Raw genomic sequence first — 18,515 nt, forward strand, 5'->3', positions numbered from 1 at the left:
TTTAGTATAAAAATCAGCAATTTAAACTGACGTATTAACGTGACGTGTAATGTGCAACGGCCCCTTTACTCAATCTCTGGCACCGCATCATTGGTTCTCATTTTCAGTGTCTCTCGTTGGCCAATAATAAGTGAGGGTCGAGCACAATTTTTTTCACACAGAACATAAAATCCACTTTGTATGGGCAATTGTTCTTGTGGATTATTTTTTAGATTAATATAGAAGATTTCACTCCTTGTTTTAATGTTAACAACTGCACAAGCACTACCGACAAGCAGAAGCAGCGCAGGAACATTTTTCTTGGGGGACAAGAGATTAACAATGTGGGGCATGGAAAATTCTATTTTAGAACAGCACACATGAATTTCCTGTTTCTTACTGGAATATTTATAATTATTATTTCTTAATTTTTGAGGATTTTTGATAATTTTAAAAACAGATAATTCCGAAATATATGAAGATCTTGGGCCCCGTTCTGCACTCATCAGGGATTTAACGGAAATTGTGAACAAATATAGGTCTACATCAAGGACGTATTTATGGGGGTGCACGGGCTTCGGACCCTCCTGAAAGACTTGTCAAGTACTAAAATTAAGTAATGAAAAATACAGCGTGATCCGTTTGGGTATGGATAAAATAAAATGTTTGTGAACTTTTTTGTCAAATGTAATTACCTGAAATATTGTATACAAAAAACTTTAAGGTGGGAGTTTTTATTTTTGTACACTACTAACAGTTTGGTACAGTTTTCAGTTTTCTACATGGCCTTCATTGCGAACTCTGCACAACTCATAACGGTGATTCAATTTATTCCACGTCTGGTGTAACACCTCTGGGGTGATTCTGTTGAAAGCCTGTAAGGGGGTGCACAATGTTCAAGTTGTGTCTTGTTGGAGATGGGGCAGAAGAAACGACTGCAACATGTCTAAGTAAGGAAACTGACGTATTGTGTTCTCAGAAAAGAAAAATGGTCCGTACACTTTATTGCGACTCACTGCACACCAGCTAGACCCTGTGGCCGAGTGGTTAGCACATTGTGCTGTGACGCCAAGGGTCCCGGGTTCGAATTCCACTTGGGCGTGGTTTTTTGTGAATGTCCATTCATCAATTTCATCATTTCATCACTCATCCCCATCTTCGCAAATTAGCGAAGATGCACAAAACGGGAAGTAAAATAAACTAAATCAATCAATCAAGCACTGCACACCACAACATTAACAATAACGAATCAGTTCAAACTTCATTGTTGCCAACACACTACAGCAAAACTCCCATGTTTTAAGCATGAAAACACCAACATGAAAATTTTCGTACTATCACATTTACGTTTCTATAGTGTTTTATTTTATCCATACCCAAATGGATAAATCTATATATTCATTTAGCCTTTGTTGTATAATTTCCTCTGAACTTATTGGAAGACAAGGATTATGTTTGGATCATACATCTTTGAAGAACAGGAAGGATGCATTTTAGGGGTCCCGACCTCCCATCTCCACCCGAAAGGCTTATTATATATGAAAATTAAAAAATGTAAATATACTCGTTTAGCATTTGATGCATAATTTCCTCTGATTTTATTGGAAGACAAGGATGATATTGGGATCATATGGGTTTGAAGGACAAGAAGGACATATTTAGGAGGGGTCCAGGGGTCCGGATAAGCATGCTTCCCATGCTTTTTAAGCATGCTTCCCATGAAATCCCTTCCATAAAGTTTCATCATCTCAGCTGTTATTTTGTCAGATCCTGGCGCTGTTGTTGTTGTTCAGCTTTGCAATGACACTTTTAACTTCTTCAAGACCAGGGCCCATCTTTCTCCCGTTCATTGATTAGGAGGTTCATGGTATTCTGATTTTCTTCCCTATCCTGTTTCTGTCCTTGCTCCCTTTCATTCTGATTCTGGTCATTCAATAGTTCATTAAAATGTTCCTGCCATCTGTTTAAAATATCCTGGTCATTGCTCAGCAGCCATCCATCCTTGTCCTTACATTATATATATGCTCCTGTTTGGAATCCTATTCTCATTTCATTGACATTTCTATAGAATCGTCTACTTTCTCGTTTTTTCATTAAATCTTTCCAGGTGTGTCATCTTTTTCTCCTCATACTCCCTCTTCTATCTTTTATGTATTTTGTTTTCTATCTTCCTCAATTCCCTATATAGTTCTAACTTTGTTCTTGGAAAGTAGCTATTTATCATATTTCGATAAGCTTCATTTTTCTGCCTGGTTATCTCCCTACACTCCTCATCAAACCATTCACTTCAGTTGTGTTTCTTCATTTCCCCAATTTCTTCATCAGCTACTTTTATTATTATGTCTCTTATGTTGGTCCACCCCTCAATTCTACTATTCATACCGCCTTCCAATTTCCTCAGCCTCAATTTCCTATGGACTTAACAATTGTGAAAAATGACAGTTTGCACAACAGCAGCTATAATTTTTCATAGTTAGGTTAGGTCTGCTACTGATAGTTAATTTCGACACGTTTCTTCGCTTGTGTAGTATCGGTGGTGTGTATGTATGTGTCTTGTGTTGTAGTTGTGCTGTCTAGTATGTTTGTGTAGTAGTTGTGCTGTCTAGTAGGTTTGTTTTGCGTAGTAGTTGTGCTGTCTAATTTGTTTGTGTTTGTCTTGTGTAGTAGTTGTGGTGTGTTTGTGTTTATATTGTGTTATAGTTGTGAAGTGTTTGTGTGTGTCTTGTGTAGTAGTTGTGCTGTCTAATGTGTTTGTGTTTGTCTTGTGTAGTAGTTCCTCCATTCATATTGGGGGTTAGGCGTAGAGCTGACAACTCTGCACTGTAAAAAGCCATGTCAAGAATCAGCAATATAAGGCCATGGATGTTCCCAAGGTAAAATATTCCGGAGGTAAAATAGTCCCCCGTTCGGATCTCCGGGTGGGGACTACTTTGGGAGGTCCCTGGACTAAGGATAAGATCTACGTTAGGAATAAGAAAAATATTAAATTAGGCACCTGGAATGTTCTGAGCCTTTACCGGCCTGGGGCATTTCAGTGTACAGTTAACGAGATAGTCAAGTATAAATTAGATGTAGTAGCTGTCCAGGAAGTTAGGTGGCCAGGAGAAGGGAATTGTAAAACTAAAAATTATACTTTTTTCTATGGTGGTACTGAAAATCATAATTTTGGAACAGGCTTTTTCATAAATAATAGAATTATCTCGGCTCTTAAAACAATAGAATTTATTAATGATAGGATATCATATGCAGTTTTACAGGGTAGGTGGTGTAAAATTATTTTAATAAACATACATGCACCAACGGAAGATAAAGATGATAATACTAAAGATGATTTTTATACAGAGTTAGAACAGGTCTTTGATAAATTTTCTCAGTATGATATGAAAATTCTGTTAGGTGACTGTAATGCACAGATTGGGAAAGAAGAGACATTTAAACCCACGATTGGTAAAGAAAGTCTTCATGAATTAAGTAATGATAATGGTATAAGATTGATTACTTTTGCAACCTCAAAGAATTTAATTGTGAAAAGTACCACTTTTAAACATAAAGATATCCATAAATATACCTGGTCTTCTCCAGATGGTAAAACTCATAATCAGATAGATCATATTCTCATTGATAAGAGAAGGCATACTAGTATAATTGACGTTCGTACACATAGAGGTGCTGACTGTGCCAGTGACCATTATCTAGTAATTGCTAAATTAAGAGAAAGACTCTCAGTGATAAATCATAAGCAACAAACTCTAAAAGTTCTAAAATTTGATACAGGAAAGTTTACCGATGAAAGAATTAAGAAAGATTACCAAATTAAACTGTCAAATAGATTTGATGTTTTGCAGGATTTAAATGATGATGAAAATATAAATGAAACAGACGTAAATAAGAATTGGGAGAACATACGTAATGCAATAGAATCAGCAGCTAAAGAAAGTATAGGATACCATAAACCGAGAAAAAGTAAGCCATGGTTTGATAATGAATGTCATAATCTAATAGAAATAAGAAATCAGGCTAGACTTAGGTGGTTAAATAACTCTGATGATACAAATCTAAACAATTATAATAGAATAAAGCGAGAAGTTAACCGCACGTTTAGAAGTAAAAAAAGAGATTACTTGAAAAGCAAAATTAACGAAATTGAAACAAACAGCAAAAATAAAAATATCAGAGATTTATATAAAGGTGTAAATGAGTTTAGAAAGGGGTGGCAACCTAAAGTAAACTTGATAAAAGATAAAGACGGTGATTTTCTAGCTGACCCAAGCGATATTCTAAATAGATGGAAGAACTACTTTAATGACCTTTTAAATGTCCATGTAGGAGATAAATCAGAAGTGAATGAAGTACACACAGCAGAACCTTTAATCCCAGAACCTAACTTGACTGAAGTTAAAGATGCTATTAAAAGGCTAAAGAATAACAAAGCACCTGGCATTGATTTAATACCAGCTGAGTTAATTAAATATGGTGGAAATTCACTAATTTGTCAAATTCATAAATTAATTTGTTTAATATGGAATAAAGAAGAAATCCCTCAACAGTGGAAAGAATCCATAATTGTTCCTGTGTTTAAAAAAGGTGATAAAATGAACTGCAATAATTACCGTGGAATTTCTCTACTCTCAACAACATATAAAATATTATCGAACATTCTTTTAACAAGACTAACCCCATATGCTAATGAAATTATAGGTGATTATCAATGTGGATTTAAACGCAACAGATCAACTACAGATCAAATTTTTCACATCAGACAGACACTTGAAAAAAAGTGGGAATATAATCAAAATGTCCATCAGCTATTCATTGATTTCAAAAAAGCATATGATTCGGTCAAAAGAGATAAATTATATAATATATTAGTAGAGTTTGGAATACCTAAGAAGCTTGTTAGTATGATAAAAATATGCACCAGTGAAACAGAAAGTAAAATTCGTGTGGGTATTAATATGTCTGACAAATTTACAATTCATGATGGGTTAAAACAAGGAGATGCATTATCTCCATTGCTCTTTAATTTTGCCTTAGAATATGCTGTTAGGAAGGTAAACGAAACTAAAGAAGGACTAAAATTAAATGGTGTGACTCAGTTGTTAGCATATGCAGATGATGTAGACTTACTGGTTTGGAAGTTAACAAAGAGAAAACTAAATATATGCTTACAGGCCGAAACCAAGTGTTAGGTAATAATCAAAATCTAATTATTGATAACAACTCGTTTGAACCAGTTTCCAAATTCAAATACTTAGGAGTAATATTAACAAATGAAAATTATATTAAAGAGGAAATAAAAAGTAGGCTTAATTCAGGAAATGCATGTTACTTCTCTCTTCATAAACTTTTGTCTTCTCGTTTAATATCTAAGAATCTAAAAGTTAAAATATACAAAACCGTAATTTTGCCTGTAGTATTATATGGGTGTGAAACTTGGTCCCTTACATTGAAAGAGGAACATAAATTGAGAGTATTTGAAAATAGGATCCTTAGGAAAATATTTGGACCTAAAAGGGATGAGGAGACAGGTTAGTGGAGAAGGTTACATAATTTAGAACTACATAATTTGTATTCATGTCCAGACATTATTAGAATAATTAAATCAAGAAGACTTAGGTGGGCAGGCCATGTGGCACGAATGGGAGAGGAAAGAGGAGTTTTCAGGATTCTTGTTGGGAAACCTGATGGTAAGAGACCAGTAGGAAGGCCAAGACGAAGATGGAGGGACAACGTCGAGATGGACCTAAGGGAAATCGGTAGGGATGGAAAAGAGTATATAGATCTTGCTCAAGATAGGGACAGATGGAAGGCCTGTGTTGCTGCAGCCATGAACCTTCGGGTTTAAGAAGGCTAGAGAGTTAGTTAGTTAGTTAGTTAGTTAGTCCAGGGGTCCGGATCCCCGAAAGACTGACCAAGTACTAAAATTAAGTAATGAAAATATTAACATTTGTTGCATAATCTATGGTATTAATTTCCTCTGAACTTTTTAGAAGGCAAGGATTATATTGGGATCATACAGCTTTGAATGGCATTACAAAGAAGATTTATGTACACTACTACTGAAAATAATATGCATAAAATATTAATCAGAAACTTACTTTTTCCAATTACATGTAATATCATTTTTGTTATTCGATAGATATTCAATTATTTGTCTATTTGACATTATTTTCATTGCCAGGGCACTTGTTTTTATGTATATTATTCTGATCTTAACTACAGGTAATCTACGTAATAAATATGCACTGTTATATTCTTATACAGTATTTTTACCTAATCGTGTAATAATAATATACGAGGGTCACTATTTATATTTTGAGCCTAACAATGAAAAACAGGAATTTGGCATTGAAAACTGCTTTATTGTTTTTCGAAGTATTCTCCTTTATGGTCAATACACTTTTGCATTCGTTCGAACCATTTGACAAAGCAGTTTTTCCAGTCTTCTTGAGACACCTCCATAATATGGTTTTTGAACGCATCAACGGCATCTTCCGCCGACGAAAATCGTTGTCCACGCAATTTATTCTTGACATTCGGGAACAAGAATAAGTCATTGGGTGCCAAATCAGGACTGTACAGCGGATGACCCATCAATTCGATTTTTTGACTGTTCATAAAGTCGGTTGTTAGACGAGATGTGTGACAACTGGCATTGTCTTGATGAAGAATGATCCGACGGCATTTGTTTGTTTTCCGTATTTGACCGAAGACCTCTGGCAAACAAATTGTTGTGTACCATTCAGAGTTGACCGTTCTACGTTCCTCTAAAGGCACAGTTGCCACATGACCAGTTTTCCCGAAAAAACAGGTGACCATTTGTTTCGATGTGCTTCGAGCGCGAACAACTTTTGTTGGATTGGGTTCATCTTGAAACACCCATACAGTCGACTGCTGTTTACGTTCCAGCTCATATGCATATATCCATGATTCGTCACCTGTTACAATCTTATATACGTCTTTTGAAGCACCACGATTGTATTTATTGAGCATTTGTTTGCACCAATTGACGCGAGCGTCTTTTTGAGTTTTTGTCAAATTGTGTGGGATCCAACGAGAACATACCTTTCTCACAGCTAAATGATCATGTAATATTTTATATATGCTGGTGGAACTAATACCTATGGTTGCCTCAATCTCACAGTATGTCACATGACGATCTTGCAGTATTAGGTTTTTGCACAGCATCAATGTTTTCTTGAACAACAACTGATTTTGGACGACCTTTGCAAATCTCGTCGGTGAGCGAATGGTGGCCACGATTAAATTCGTTATACCAGCGTTTCACAGTGGCAAAGGATGGGGCTTCATCGCCAAATGTGGAAGTAAGTTGATCGATGCACTCTTGTCTTGATAATCCACGTCGAAAATCGTAAAAAATCATCGCACGAAAATGTTCACGAGGTAATTCCATTTTATTGTTGTCGTGCAATCTCCAAGGCAATATAAACAACACAAATGAAGCTATTGACAAAACATTTGAAGTACGTTATGGTCAATAATGCCAGAGGATTCCGTGCAAACGTCAAATCGCGCCTAACTTCAATCAGTGTTGCCAAGGCCCAAAATATAAATAGTGACCCTCGTAATATTAATTTATGTATTATAATTAGTATTAATTTGATTTAATGTAATTATTTTAAATCAAACATTAATTATTATTATTATTATTATTATTATTATTACTATTCCTGAGACACTTAACCCCCCTCCGAAACATATTTCTAGATACATGCCTGGTCTGCATGTATCCATTTTAATGCCCGGTGGGATTTGAAAGGGGGGATCAGGATGAGGATGATTCCACCCCTCTTTTAAACCATCCCAACCTCTGATTGTGAATGATACATCCCAACAAGGGATAATTATTTCCCACCCAGTGGATATGTAAATTACATTATTAAATATATCATTCTTATAGAGTTCCAGTTCAGATCAGTTAATTTTAGAGCCTTTGTTGTACGTACGCAACAATAGTGAATTAAGGGAGAATAAAAAATGATACCAGAAAATATTTTTTTTATGTAATTATGCATGTTGCGAATTTTGCACAGTACAGTGCCTTCAGGCATAAAAGGAAAAAAAATGATGAAATTTTACTTTATTTCTCCTGATAGTTTTAAGAATTTGAAAATATATTTAAATTTTATTGTTTCAGGTTAAATTGGCTGTAGTTTCAACTTTAGTGAAATAACTTGACACTTTTTCGATGTTAACAATGTTGGTAATAATGCTCTCTTGAATTCCTTATACATGTATCAACTTTTAATTTTAAAAAAATGCGTATCCCAGTTTAGTCTTTACTGTAATACAAAGCCATTGCAAACAAGTTTTTCTAGGGGGGGGGGGGGGGCTGTTGAGGAATATTGCAACCGACCTCTTGGCAGTCCCATTCCGGCCCTGTTAACCGATATTCGAACTTCACTTAACAATCGGAAAGCTGGCAAAATCCTGTTGGTAATTTTCGTAATGAAGTAAGCAACCGTTGGTAATGTTGAAAATTATTCCCATGCTCAAGAAGGAAATCACTGGCAAACTTCAGAGTACTTCCTTTCCAGTCAGCACATTTGTAGATTGCAAGACCCAAACTTTTTTGGGGAGGAGGGAAGGAAGGGAGACCTTCCGACAGCTGACTGTGTTCACTGTTCCGTTATGGTGATGCATGACATCACACGGGCGTAAATGCAAAGAGGTAAAGTTTCCCCTGCAAATAACACCATGCCACATTTAGGGGTGGTGAGGGTATGCCCTACACATTCTCGATCTCGGTAATTTTGGATGTGATGTGATCAGCTCCACCCTCTGCCTGCCTCTGCCCCCCCTCCCAGTTAACATTTGATTTTGGGCTGGGTGAGTCCCGGAGCCATTTTATGTGGGGACAAGTAGATCACCCACCCCGTTAATCGAACCTGGGTCTCCCGCATCACAGCCACCCTACTGACTAGACCACCACAGCTCCCTACATTACCAGGGTACCGTCAAATTTACGAAACTCTCCTCTAATAAAGCACAAAAAATTAGGCTTTCCATAACCATTTCTTATATACCGCAACATAAACATATATATACGCTGTTTACAATAATCATGTTTCAATTAAGAATGGTCAAATTCGGATAAAATTTGGTTTCTGAAGATCCTAATTATCCAACTATCCAAAATGAGTCCATTATCAGAATAGTTCTGTTTTATCAGTTTTAGAGACTTTCCACATGTTCATTTATTCATTCTATCCGTATTTCTACCGCAATGATTCTCAACACGAGTGTTCATTTATATGTTTAACAGAACCTTTGCATACTTTAAAATACTTTACATATTCTTGCCTTCTACATTTTATTTGCAATTTTTCACTCTTCTGTTTTTGGTGTAACTTCTATGTATCTTTCCATCTTATTTTCTTCATTGTTCTCTTCTGTGTTTGCTGTACAGTCTGTGCCAAAGAAGGGGGAGGGTATTTTAATTTAATTATCTCTCCATTATCATTTTTTAAATATCGCAATATATTAAGCCTATTTACTGGTAATGATGATCGTAAACCACCTCAGTGTGCGCTGAGTAACAGACTGACTCTTCTCACTACGGAGAGTCTCGACATAATGTAAGCTTCGTTTATGAATGAATGAATTGATTTATTTTGCTTGTCTGTCACTTTTGGCTAATTGCAAAGATGGTGATGAATGATGAAAAGATGAGATGACAATCACAAACACATATGGACAGCACACAATTTCCTCAAAGGATTGCACTGGCTATGATTCCAGACGACAGAGTCCCGTTAGTCTATTACATGCTATTGTACTACGTGGAAGACAGGTTGACATTTGGATGTCTTCACAAAGGGTCATCACTTGGGGGATGAGCACGTGGAAAGGTAACAGAATGACAAAGAAAATAAATTAGAATGAATCATGTTACTAAAGCATAGTAATATCAGTCAATTTTCTAATGCACTATAATAAAAGTCCCTCTACTTCTTTTTAATTACTTTTCGCATTCATTACCTATTCTTTTCCTTGCTTCACGAGTTGCAATAACTGAAAATTATTTTTTCAATCTTTTGTTATGAGTCATTTTTTTACTCAGACTATTTAGAGCAGAATTTGAACCACTTCACAATATCCTCTGTGTCAATTGAACCCTGGGAGCCTTTCATTACAAGATGTTTAAAAAGCTGAATGGTTTCGTTCAAAATTATGTTTGTAAAGTGAAGTGGGGAATTGTTGCCTAAATTTTTACTCCTGTACTACTATTAAATGTCAATGGTTTACGGTTAGTTTATCGCCCTCCCCTAGAAATGTTCTATATACCACACTGTTTATGTGCATCCATCCATTCTGGACACTTATCAAAATCTCAAACTACTGGAACGATAGATACAAAAATACGAATAATCGTGAACTGATATCACAAAGTGAGTAGCGTTTTGCACGAGAATATTTGGGGCCTATATTTTGGGACGGGAAGGGAGGGCATAATCGAACTTGGGACTTAAGTTGGAGGGGGAAGAGAATCAAAAAGTTGTCCATCTCATTGAAAAAAACATCCTGAACTATTTAAGTAAATAACTGTTACGCTTGATAAATTATAAAACTACTGTTTCTTTTCGTTGTTCCTTACGTCGCAGGAGATTATCAAAAATATCCTTAACTTGTAAATTTTTAATTTTTAATAGCCTTAAAATTTGGAGGGCAATTGATCCCCCAAACCCCTTGTCCTCGCCAAGTTACACCTGGGACCTTCAAACCTAAAACAAACTACTTCACAGCACAAAGGGGCTGCTGAAAGCAAGTTGGAAAAACTTTCTCGAGACTATGGTTCAGTTGAAGAAAACATGTTTCAAGCACATCTGCCAGTGACCACGACCATTAAATCCTCACTGCCCCCCCCCCTCTTAGTTTCCTTCCCTTCCCTTAAGTGGGCCATACATTTACAAAGAAAACAAGAGGGAAATGCCCCCTTGCCATTGGCGAGACGCTGCGGTTGCCAAAAGCTGGAGTCAAATCGTTGCACACTTGCGGCTGGAATATCAAGGTCACTCGTTTCTTGTTTCATTTTCTTGGCTTGGCTTCGCCCATCCATTACATTCGGTCAATTTCTCACAGCAAGACCTGAACTCCTATCATTTCAAAACACAGTGTCGCTTGTTTCAATGTTATTTTAGATAGCGCCCTTTTAAAAAAGAAAATACAGTATAGATTCTGGTATTTTGCAATGAGAATTATACATTCAGCCATACGAATTTGTTGAATGAGTTTAAAACTGAACAACAAATAAAATTACAGAGACTTCACACAACAAGGAAGCTTGCAATCATGTATCTAGAAATATATTTCTAGGGGAGGGGTCCGAAACAAGTGTCTCATAATAGTAATAATAATATAATTAATATATGATAATATAATTTGGTAGTAATATATTAATAAATTGTGCGCCATTACACCACAAACAATTGGACTAATAATCTCGGGAAAATGCCATGCAATTTATTGTTATGAGAACAGAGTATTTGAAAGTGTGTTCATTACTTTCCCATTCACGTATTTTTCTAGACCTGTTATAGTCATATTACAAATAGGCACTTTTTACGAGGAAACTAGTGTCTTGCGATATTACTAGTTCTGGGTTTGAATCCCATGTGAGGTATTGATATTTGCTACAGCAAAGTATGACGAGCTTTATGACTCCATACATCAGTTTTTGCAATCTGAAATTCTTGGTTCAAATATCGTATGAACTGCATGCTGCGCTCATCCAGGAATTGCACTTGGGAGGGGCAATTTTCCATTCTAACCAATATTTACCTAGCTTTCACATAAACAGTATGTAAGAACTAGCCCGTGGTCTACAGAGAATAACGCGCACAGCTGAAAACAAGGGTCCTGGGTTCGAATCTGAGATAAGTAAAGGATGCTAATTAATTTTCTCAATGATTCTTATATATTTCCATTGCCGTGATCAACCTAGTTAGTAATTACATAAAGATGTGAATAGAAATGGGAAAATGAAGAAACAAGGACCTTTCCTATAGAAACATGTCACCCCTGTTGATGTAAAATTGTATAAATATGCATAAATCATTAGGGTTGTTACTTACTTAATTTTATAATTTTGACTAAGAATGTATATTCTTAGCACACATCCTCAATACAAGCTTGGGAACAAATAATTAATGAGTCTTTCCATGCGAAATCAACACAGACTTTGACCTGACCATCTCCGATTTTCATGAAATTTGGGGAATTGAAACTATGCATGGAACTTAGTAACTATGGAAATTTTTAGTTTCGTGCGTCTTGTAATTGTTCAATTATTCAAGGTCAAAGTTTGCAGAAATTGCCTTTTTTGAGCCCGCTTAGCTATACTAAATGTGCTGTAACTCCGCCCCTATTTTGCCTAGGAAGCTCAAATAAAGCTTATTGTACAGGGAATTGAACAAGCTTTCCAGTGATATATAACAAGCCTACCTTTGGATAAAAATATAATTTTGTCACGTGACCTTGACCTTTGACCTTGAATATCTCAAAACATGTCCACCAAAAGTCGTGAAAAAAATATATTTGGTCCCTCATTCCATACTCTAACACATATCAAAAAATCATTCTGGGGCTGCAATGGGATCAGAAGATACAAAATAATATGTGTAACTATGTGACTGATAAAAGCCCGATTACATGAACTATGAAGAGTCAAATGTCCCTTAACACCCCCTACAAAATGTGAAGGAGTTATCCTGGGTATAATTGGTCATGAAAGAAATAGGTTAGGCACAGGGAGATCCCTAGCCATGTGTGTCAAGCTCAGATCTGGCATATTGTTGACCGCAATATTGAATTCAACGCAAAAATTTCAAAGGAAAGGGGGTGATGTGATATATCAAATGAGGCTAGAATTTCACGAGAAATGAAACGGCGAAGGTTTATCCAACATATATAAAACCAACAGAAATTTATTACTGCACGCTTGTAACCATTTTTTCCTTTTCGAGGTGTTAAAAACAAAGCATTGGAATGCCCCTAACGTGTTAGGAACTCATCGAGATCCCGCTGACATCTTGGGAGAGAAAGAAGTATACGCACCATTGCATATGATTTCAATCAGCTACATTCACCAAATAGTTGAATAGTGAATAATATTGGGAAAAGTATCTCAAACAATTACGTGACACTTCCTTTGGAATGAAAAATTCTTCAGTGACGAGGCAAATTTTTATGTTCACGTTAAATTAATAAAAATAATATGCAATACCTGTGATTTGCTCAGTCGAATGGTTGTTGCTGGTAAGCTAATTATGTGGTATAATGTATGGCGAATGGAAATGGTTGGTCCATATTCAACAAAGGAACCTTAGATGGTGAGGGCTTCTTGGATTTGTTAAGTGAACAGGTTTTTTCACCCTTGCTTACGGGATATGGCACTTTTCGAGAGTTTTGAAACAGGACAGAGTGTGACCACACTATGTAGACATTTTCACAATTTCTTCATGGTAATTTTCTAGGTAGATTGATGGGCACACGGGGATCTATTAAAAGGCATGCACATTCCACAGATCTAACATCTTAGGAGGACTTTTACCTTCAGAAACATTTGAAGAGAATGGTGCATGCACTAAAAGTCCCTGATATTGACCATCTGAGAGAAGGCATAGTTGTTGCTTGCGATGTTGTTGCACATGCTACATTACCAAATGTTCTATGTGAGTGTGAGAGACGTCAACGAGTGTGCTCACAGGAACAATGACAACATTATAATGTGCATATATCGTAAATGAAAGATATGTGTATAACTTTAGCTGGCGTAAGATACGTTGGAAAATCCTTCGTCACTTCATTTCTCGTGAAATTCTAGCCTCATTTGATATATCACATCACCCCCTTTCCTTTGAAATTTTTGCGTTGAATTCAATATTGCGGTCAACAATATGCCAGATCTGCGCTTGACACACATGGCTAGGGATCTCCCTGTGCCTAACCTATTTCTTTCATGACCAATTATACCCAGGATAACTCCTTCACATTTTGTAGGGGGTGTTAAGGGACATTTGACTCTTCATAGTTCATGTAATCGGGCTTTTATCAGTCACATAATTACACATATTATTTTGTATCTTCTGATCCCATTGCAGCCCCAGAATGATTTTTTGATATGTGTTAGAGTATGGAATGAGGGACCAAATATATTTTTTTCACGACTTTTGGTGATGACATGTTTTGAGATATTCAAGGTCAAAGGTCAAGGTCACGTGACAAAATTATATTTTTATCCTAAGGTAGGCTTGTTATATATCACTGGAAAGCTTATTCAATTCCCTGTACAATAAGCTTTATTTGAGCTTCCTAGGCAAAATAGGGGCGGAGTTACAGCACATTTAGTATAGCTAAGCGGGCTGAAAAAAGGCAATTTCTGCAAACTTTGACCTTGAATAATTGAACAATTACAAGACGCACGAGACTAAAAATTTTCATAGTTACTAAGTTCCATGCATAGTTTCAACTCCCCAAATTTCATGAAAATCGGAGATGGTCAGGTTAAAAATTGCACATATCTGTGTTGATTTGGCATGGAATGACTCTAATAATAATAACTGAAAATCGTTATTACAATATTTATAAAATCCCCCATCGCCCTTCCCGTGGATCCGCACCTGATTTAACAAAGTTTGCATAAATACCAATACAGAAAATCCCCCCCCCCCCAAACCTGCCAACCACCTTCATCAAACACCAGAACAATGGCGATGCAAGCTTTGTGCACCGTGAATTGGCCAGACTTGTGCAAAACTTCCAAATATTTGGAATGCCTGAAATTTGTGGAAAACTGAAGGGATCTTTGAACTTAATCCCACTTGCAACCCCCCATCCACTTTCTGGTTGGGATAGCAATAAACCATTCTCATGCCTGGTGTGAGGGCCAGCGATCTTGAGCTGGACAAAAGTATGCAAGCTTCCTTGCAAATAGATGGTCCGCTTTACCTACCAGATCATAAGACCCGGGGTACAAGATGCTGTAGCCGTGAGCCAATTTGCCAAAAAGGTATGGTTCATCGCACCAATTTCAAACATCATCTTGGCCACGCCGTATTTCATCTGACCTAAGCGCGGAATGCTTTCGTGTTTAGGGAGGCTTGTTAGTTTAAATTTCTCAGCATAAGTACACTAACAATGAAAACATTTAACCTGGCCTGGCCTCAGAAGACGAAATACGGAGCTAGACCAAGAAGGGGTTTGAATTTGGTGTGATAAGTGAGAGGAGTTGCAGAAAGTCGGCAGCAAAGATGGGAGCCATCTGATAGGGACAGAGGGAAATTCGTAGACAGTGATGCCAATGCCTCCCTCACACTTCTTTATACTATCGTTAGGAAAGGAACTAACAACACTCTCGAAATCGCAGATTCCTTTCAACATCCAGCCGAGGCTTAATTTCTGGAGCTTCCTGCATAGAACAAATTGGCAATGTACAGTATTTAACAATATGCCTAGGGATGCAGTTTGAAGATGAAAAAATAAACAGTGTAAATATTAATTAGGTTTTCAAGTTATAATCATGAATGCTAGGTTACATGACGTTTGAAACACACTGTAGAATAGGTATGTTGATGATACATTTTATCATAGCATCTGCCTGTGGTCGAGTGATTGTAACTTCATTGTCTTGTTCCTGTGTTTTGTAGGTGTACCCTTGATTGATGGAGGAACGGTACGGCTTCAAGCAGCAGTTGGTCTCTCCCGAGCTTTAGATCTGATTCTTACTGGTCGGCCTATCAAAGCTAAAGAAGCTTTTGAGTGGGGACTTGTTAATCGCATTGTTGCATGTGGGACAGGTATGTATTTTGGTGAAAATAAATTCTAACATAATACTTGAAGAAATAAAAATGAGTATGATCTTACTTGAAGAAATAAAAATGAGTATGATGTGATTCTAGAGAATTGACTTTCAAGGGGGTGGAGGGCTGTCAGGAGTTTCTCCAGTGGCTGATGGATGGCATTTTGTACCTATCAAGATCCCCTTCTGTGTTAGTAATGAAGGAATATGTGAAGTGGGCCGGTATGAAATATTTGCCAATGCCAAGTGTCACAAGAATGGAACACACATTAGGCAATATATTTTCTGGTATTGTTATTTATATTTTGTTATTTAGCATTGCTTTTTTTGCCACTTTCAGTTAATTCCGATAATGAGTATGAGTGAAGCGACTCACAAAAAACACTCATGTCCAGGCTGGAAGTCAAACGTGAGAATTTAACTGCCAAAATCGAAAGTCAGCCACCCAACATGCTTGGCCACCAAACCAGCAATATTTTCTCTTACTGATATTCTCTCACTCACTCCCTGACATTCCTAAACCTGAAGATTTATTCCTGCAGCAGCATATATTTTCTACCTATCCCTAACCTTTGGGTTGAAGAAGGCGAGAGAGTTAGTTAGTTAATATAATATAATATATACTGTTCTTTGAACAGTTTCTATTGTGTAAAAATCTTGTTTTGTGGAGAGTAGGCACAAAGCTTGGCAAGCAAATTTTAGAGGTCGACAAATGAGTGTTGTGAAGAGAAAGAGAAATATGTTCAATTTACCTATATTTCTCCATTTTCTGATCAAGTTACTTAACTTTAACCCATAGACACTGGCTGTGACATCTGTGCCACACCCAGGTGTTACCACAAGAGATGTTGTGTTACTTTGGGGAAACTGTGTGTATTAGATAATGTACGGAGATACGTGTTTTGAATGTCACATGAGACTTGATGTGTGCCATTAGCAATTAGTAAAGTTTAATTTCATTCTCATTATATTTGGGGGAGTTCCATGCTAAAATTGCAGCACACTGCTCAGTATTGCAATATGTTTCTCGTGTGACAAATCCATTTGTTACAGCTCCCACGTGAGGGTAGCATACACTCAGACCTGTCAAATTTCCCATCAAAAACATCACTGCTTACATTAGAAATTACTTTTTTTCTCTGAAAGTATAAGCTGCAACTATGCAATTCTTGCCACAAGAATGGAACACATACCGGAAGTGACCTTGATTTTTCGATTTTACGTATTTTTTTTTCCAAAATTGGAGGGTTTTCCCCCACACTTTTCAGTGTTATTTTCCCAAAAATTCACGTTTTTGTTTTTGGCCACTTTTCTGCCATTTGTACCTAAAATTATACCTTCATTGTGCTTTTAACGTACTGTGTACTTTAATTGTTGGTGACAGTTTCATACACTGGACACAAGTTTTGAGGAGGCTATTTTTCATTATGTCTCATGCAATATATATCAATATTATGGCTACTGTCTGATGGAAGTATGCAATCAATCTCCACGTAAATCACACCACTTTGCTCGATTGATTGAAGGATGAAACAACACAATTCCTACAGAGGATTATCATGGCTGCAGGTACAAGTGCCAGAGCCTCGTTAGTCTACAAAAATGCACTTTCCTTGATAATGCAAAACTTCCTCGTGTGACAAACCGTTGATATGGCTCCTGTGGAATGGTAAGCCAGCCCTCAATCTCCACTATAACTCTACCACTTTACTCTGTAATGTAAAATGCTTCTCGCGCTGAAAATACCGTTGTTGTGACTCACGTGTGATGGCATGCAACTACTCGATCTATGCTAAAATTGCAGCACACTGCTCAGTATTGCAATATGTTTCTCGTGTGACAAATCCATTTGTTACAGCTCCCACGTGAGGGTAGCATACACTCAGACCTGTCAAAACTGCACCACTTTACTCAGTGATGCACAAAGTTTCCTTAGGTGAAAAATCGTCGAAAATATCCAATAGCTGTAGGAAGGGGTGAAATATTCGTATTGACTTTTATGAAGAAATTATTTGTTCTCACTTGTTGAGAGGAATATGCAAAGTTATATCCTTCTTAGTAAACTTGAAAATTGCAATCTTGTGTGGCGCAATGACTCACAATCTTCAAAATAGTTGTTAGAAATGGAAATATGAGGCATGCTCGCCGCCATGATACCACCCCTTGGCTTCGAGATTTTGGCTTCAAGTTGACCCATGTTAAAAGGCCCACGTTTCCGATCTGGTACCTTGAGGTCTGTGGGTAAAAGTACCTTCTAATGAACACCTGTGATTTATAACTTCCTTCTGGTACAGTGTACCAATGCAATCTTCAGTATTCTGTGCTTCTACTCTATGGTGAACATGTGGTTAAGCCACGAAATATCAACGTTTATCATTTGCGTTTGGTAAGGGTTTACTGTCTCCTGCTCCACTTATTTTGAATGCAAATATTGTGTTATTTAGGAGCAGGGTGGGGATGAAATTCCACATATTGTGATAATGGTAACTAACTAACTAACTAAACTAACTCTCTAGCCTTCTTAAACCCGAAGGTTCATGGCTGCAGCAACACAGGCCTGCCATCTGTCCCTATCTTGAGCAAGATCTATATACTCTTTTCCATCCCTACCGATTTCCCTTAGGTCCATCTCGACGTTGTCCCTCCATCTTCGTCTTGGCCTTCCTACTGGTCTCTTACCATCAGGTTTCCCAACAAGAATCCTGAAAACTCCTCT

The 18,515-nt window shown here is 37.0% G+C and overlaps 1 protein-coding gene across 2 annotated transcripts in view; it reads left to right on the forward strand.

Moving 5' to 3' along the window:
* Positions 1-18,515, forward strand: part of LOC145997208 (putative enoyl-CoA hydratase) — a 103,831-nt gene that overhangs the window by 61,210 nt on the left and 24,106 nt on the right. For both annotated transcript variants that reach the window (XR_014442874.1, XM_083133962.1), the window contains exon 5: positions 15,648-15,797. Coding sequence is in view for 1 of the 2 variants with exons in the window: in XM_083133962.1 (XP_082990088.1) it covers positions 15,648-15,797 (150 nt within the window). In the remaining variant the exon portion in view is untranslated. The remainder of the gene's footprint in view (positions 1-15,647; positions 15,798-18,515) is intronic.

This window comes from Lepisma saccharinum, chromosome 13 (assembly GCF_977018435.1).
Source record: "Lepisma saccharinum chromosome 13, izLepSacc3.1, whole genome shotgun sequence".
Lineage (NCBI taxonomy): Eukaryota > Metazoa > Arthropoda > Insecta > Zygentoma > Lepismatidae > Lepisma > Lepisma saccharinum.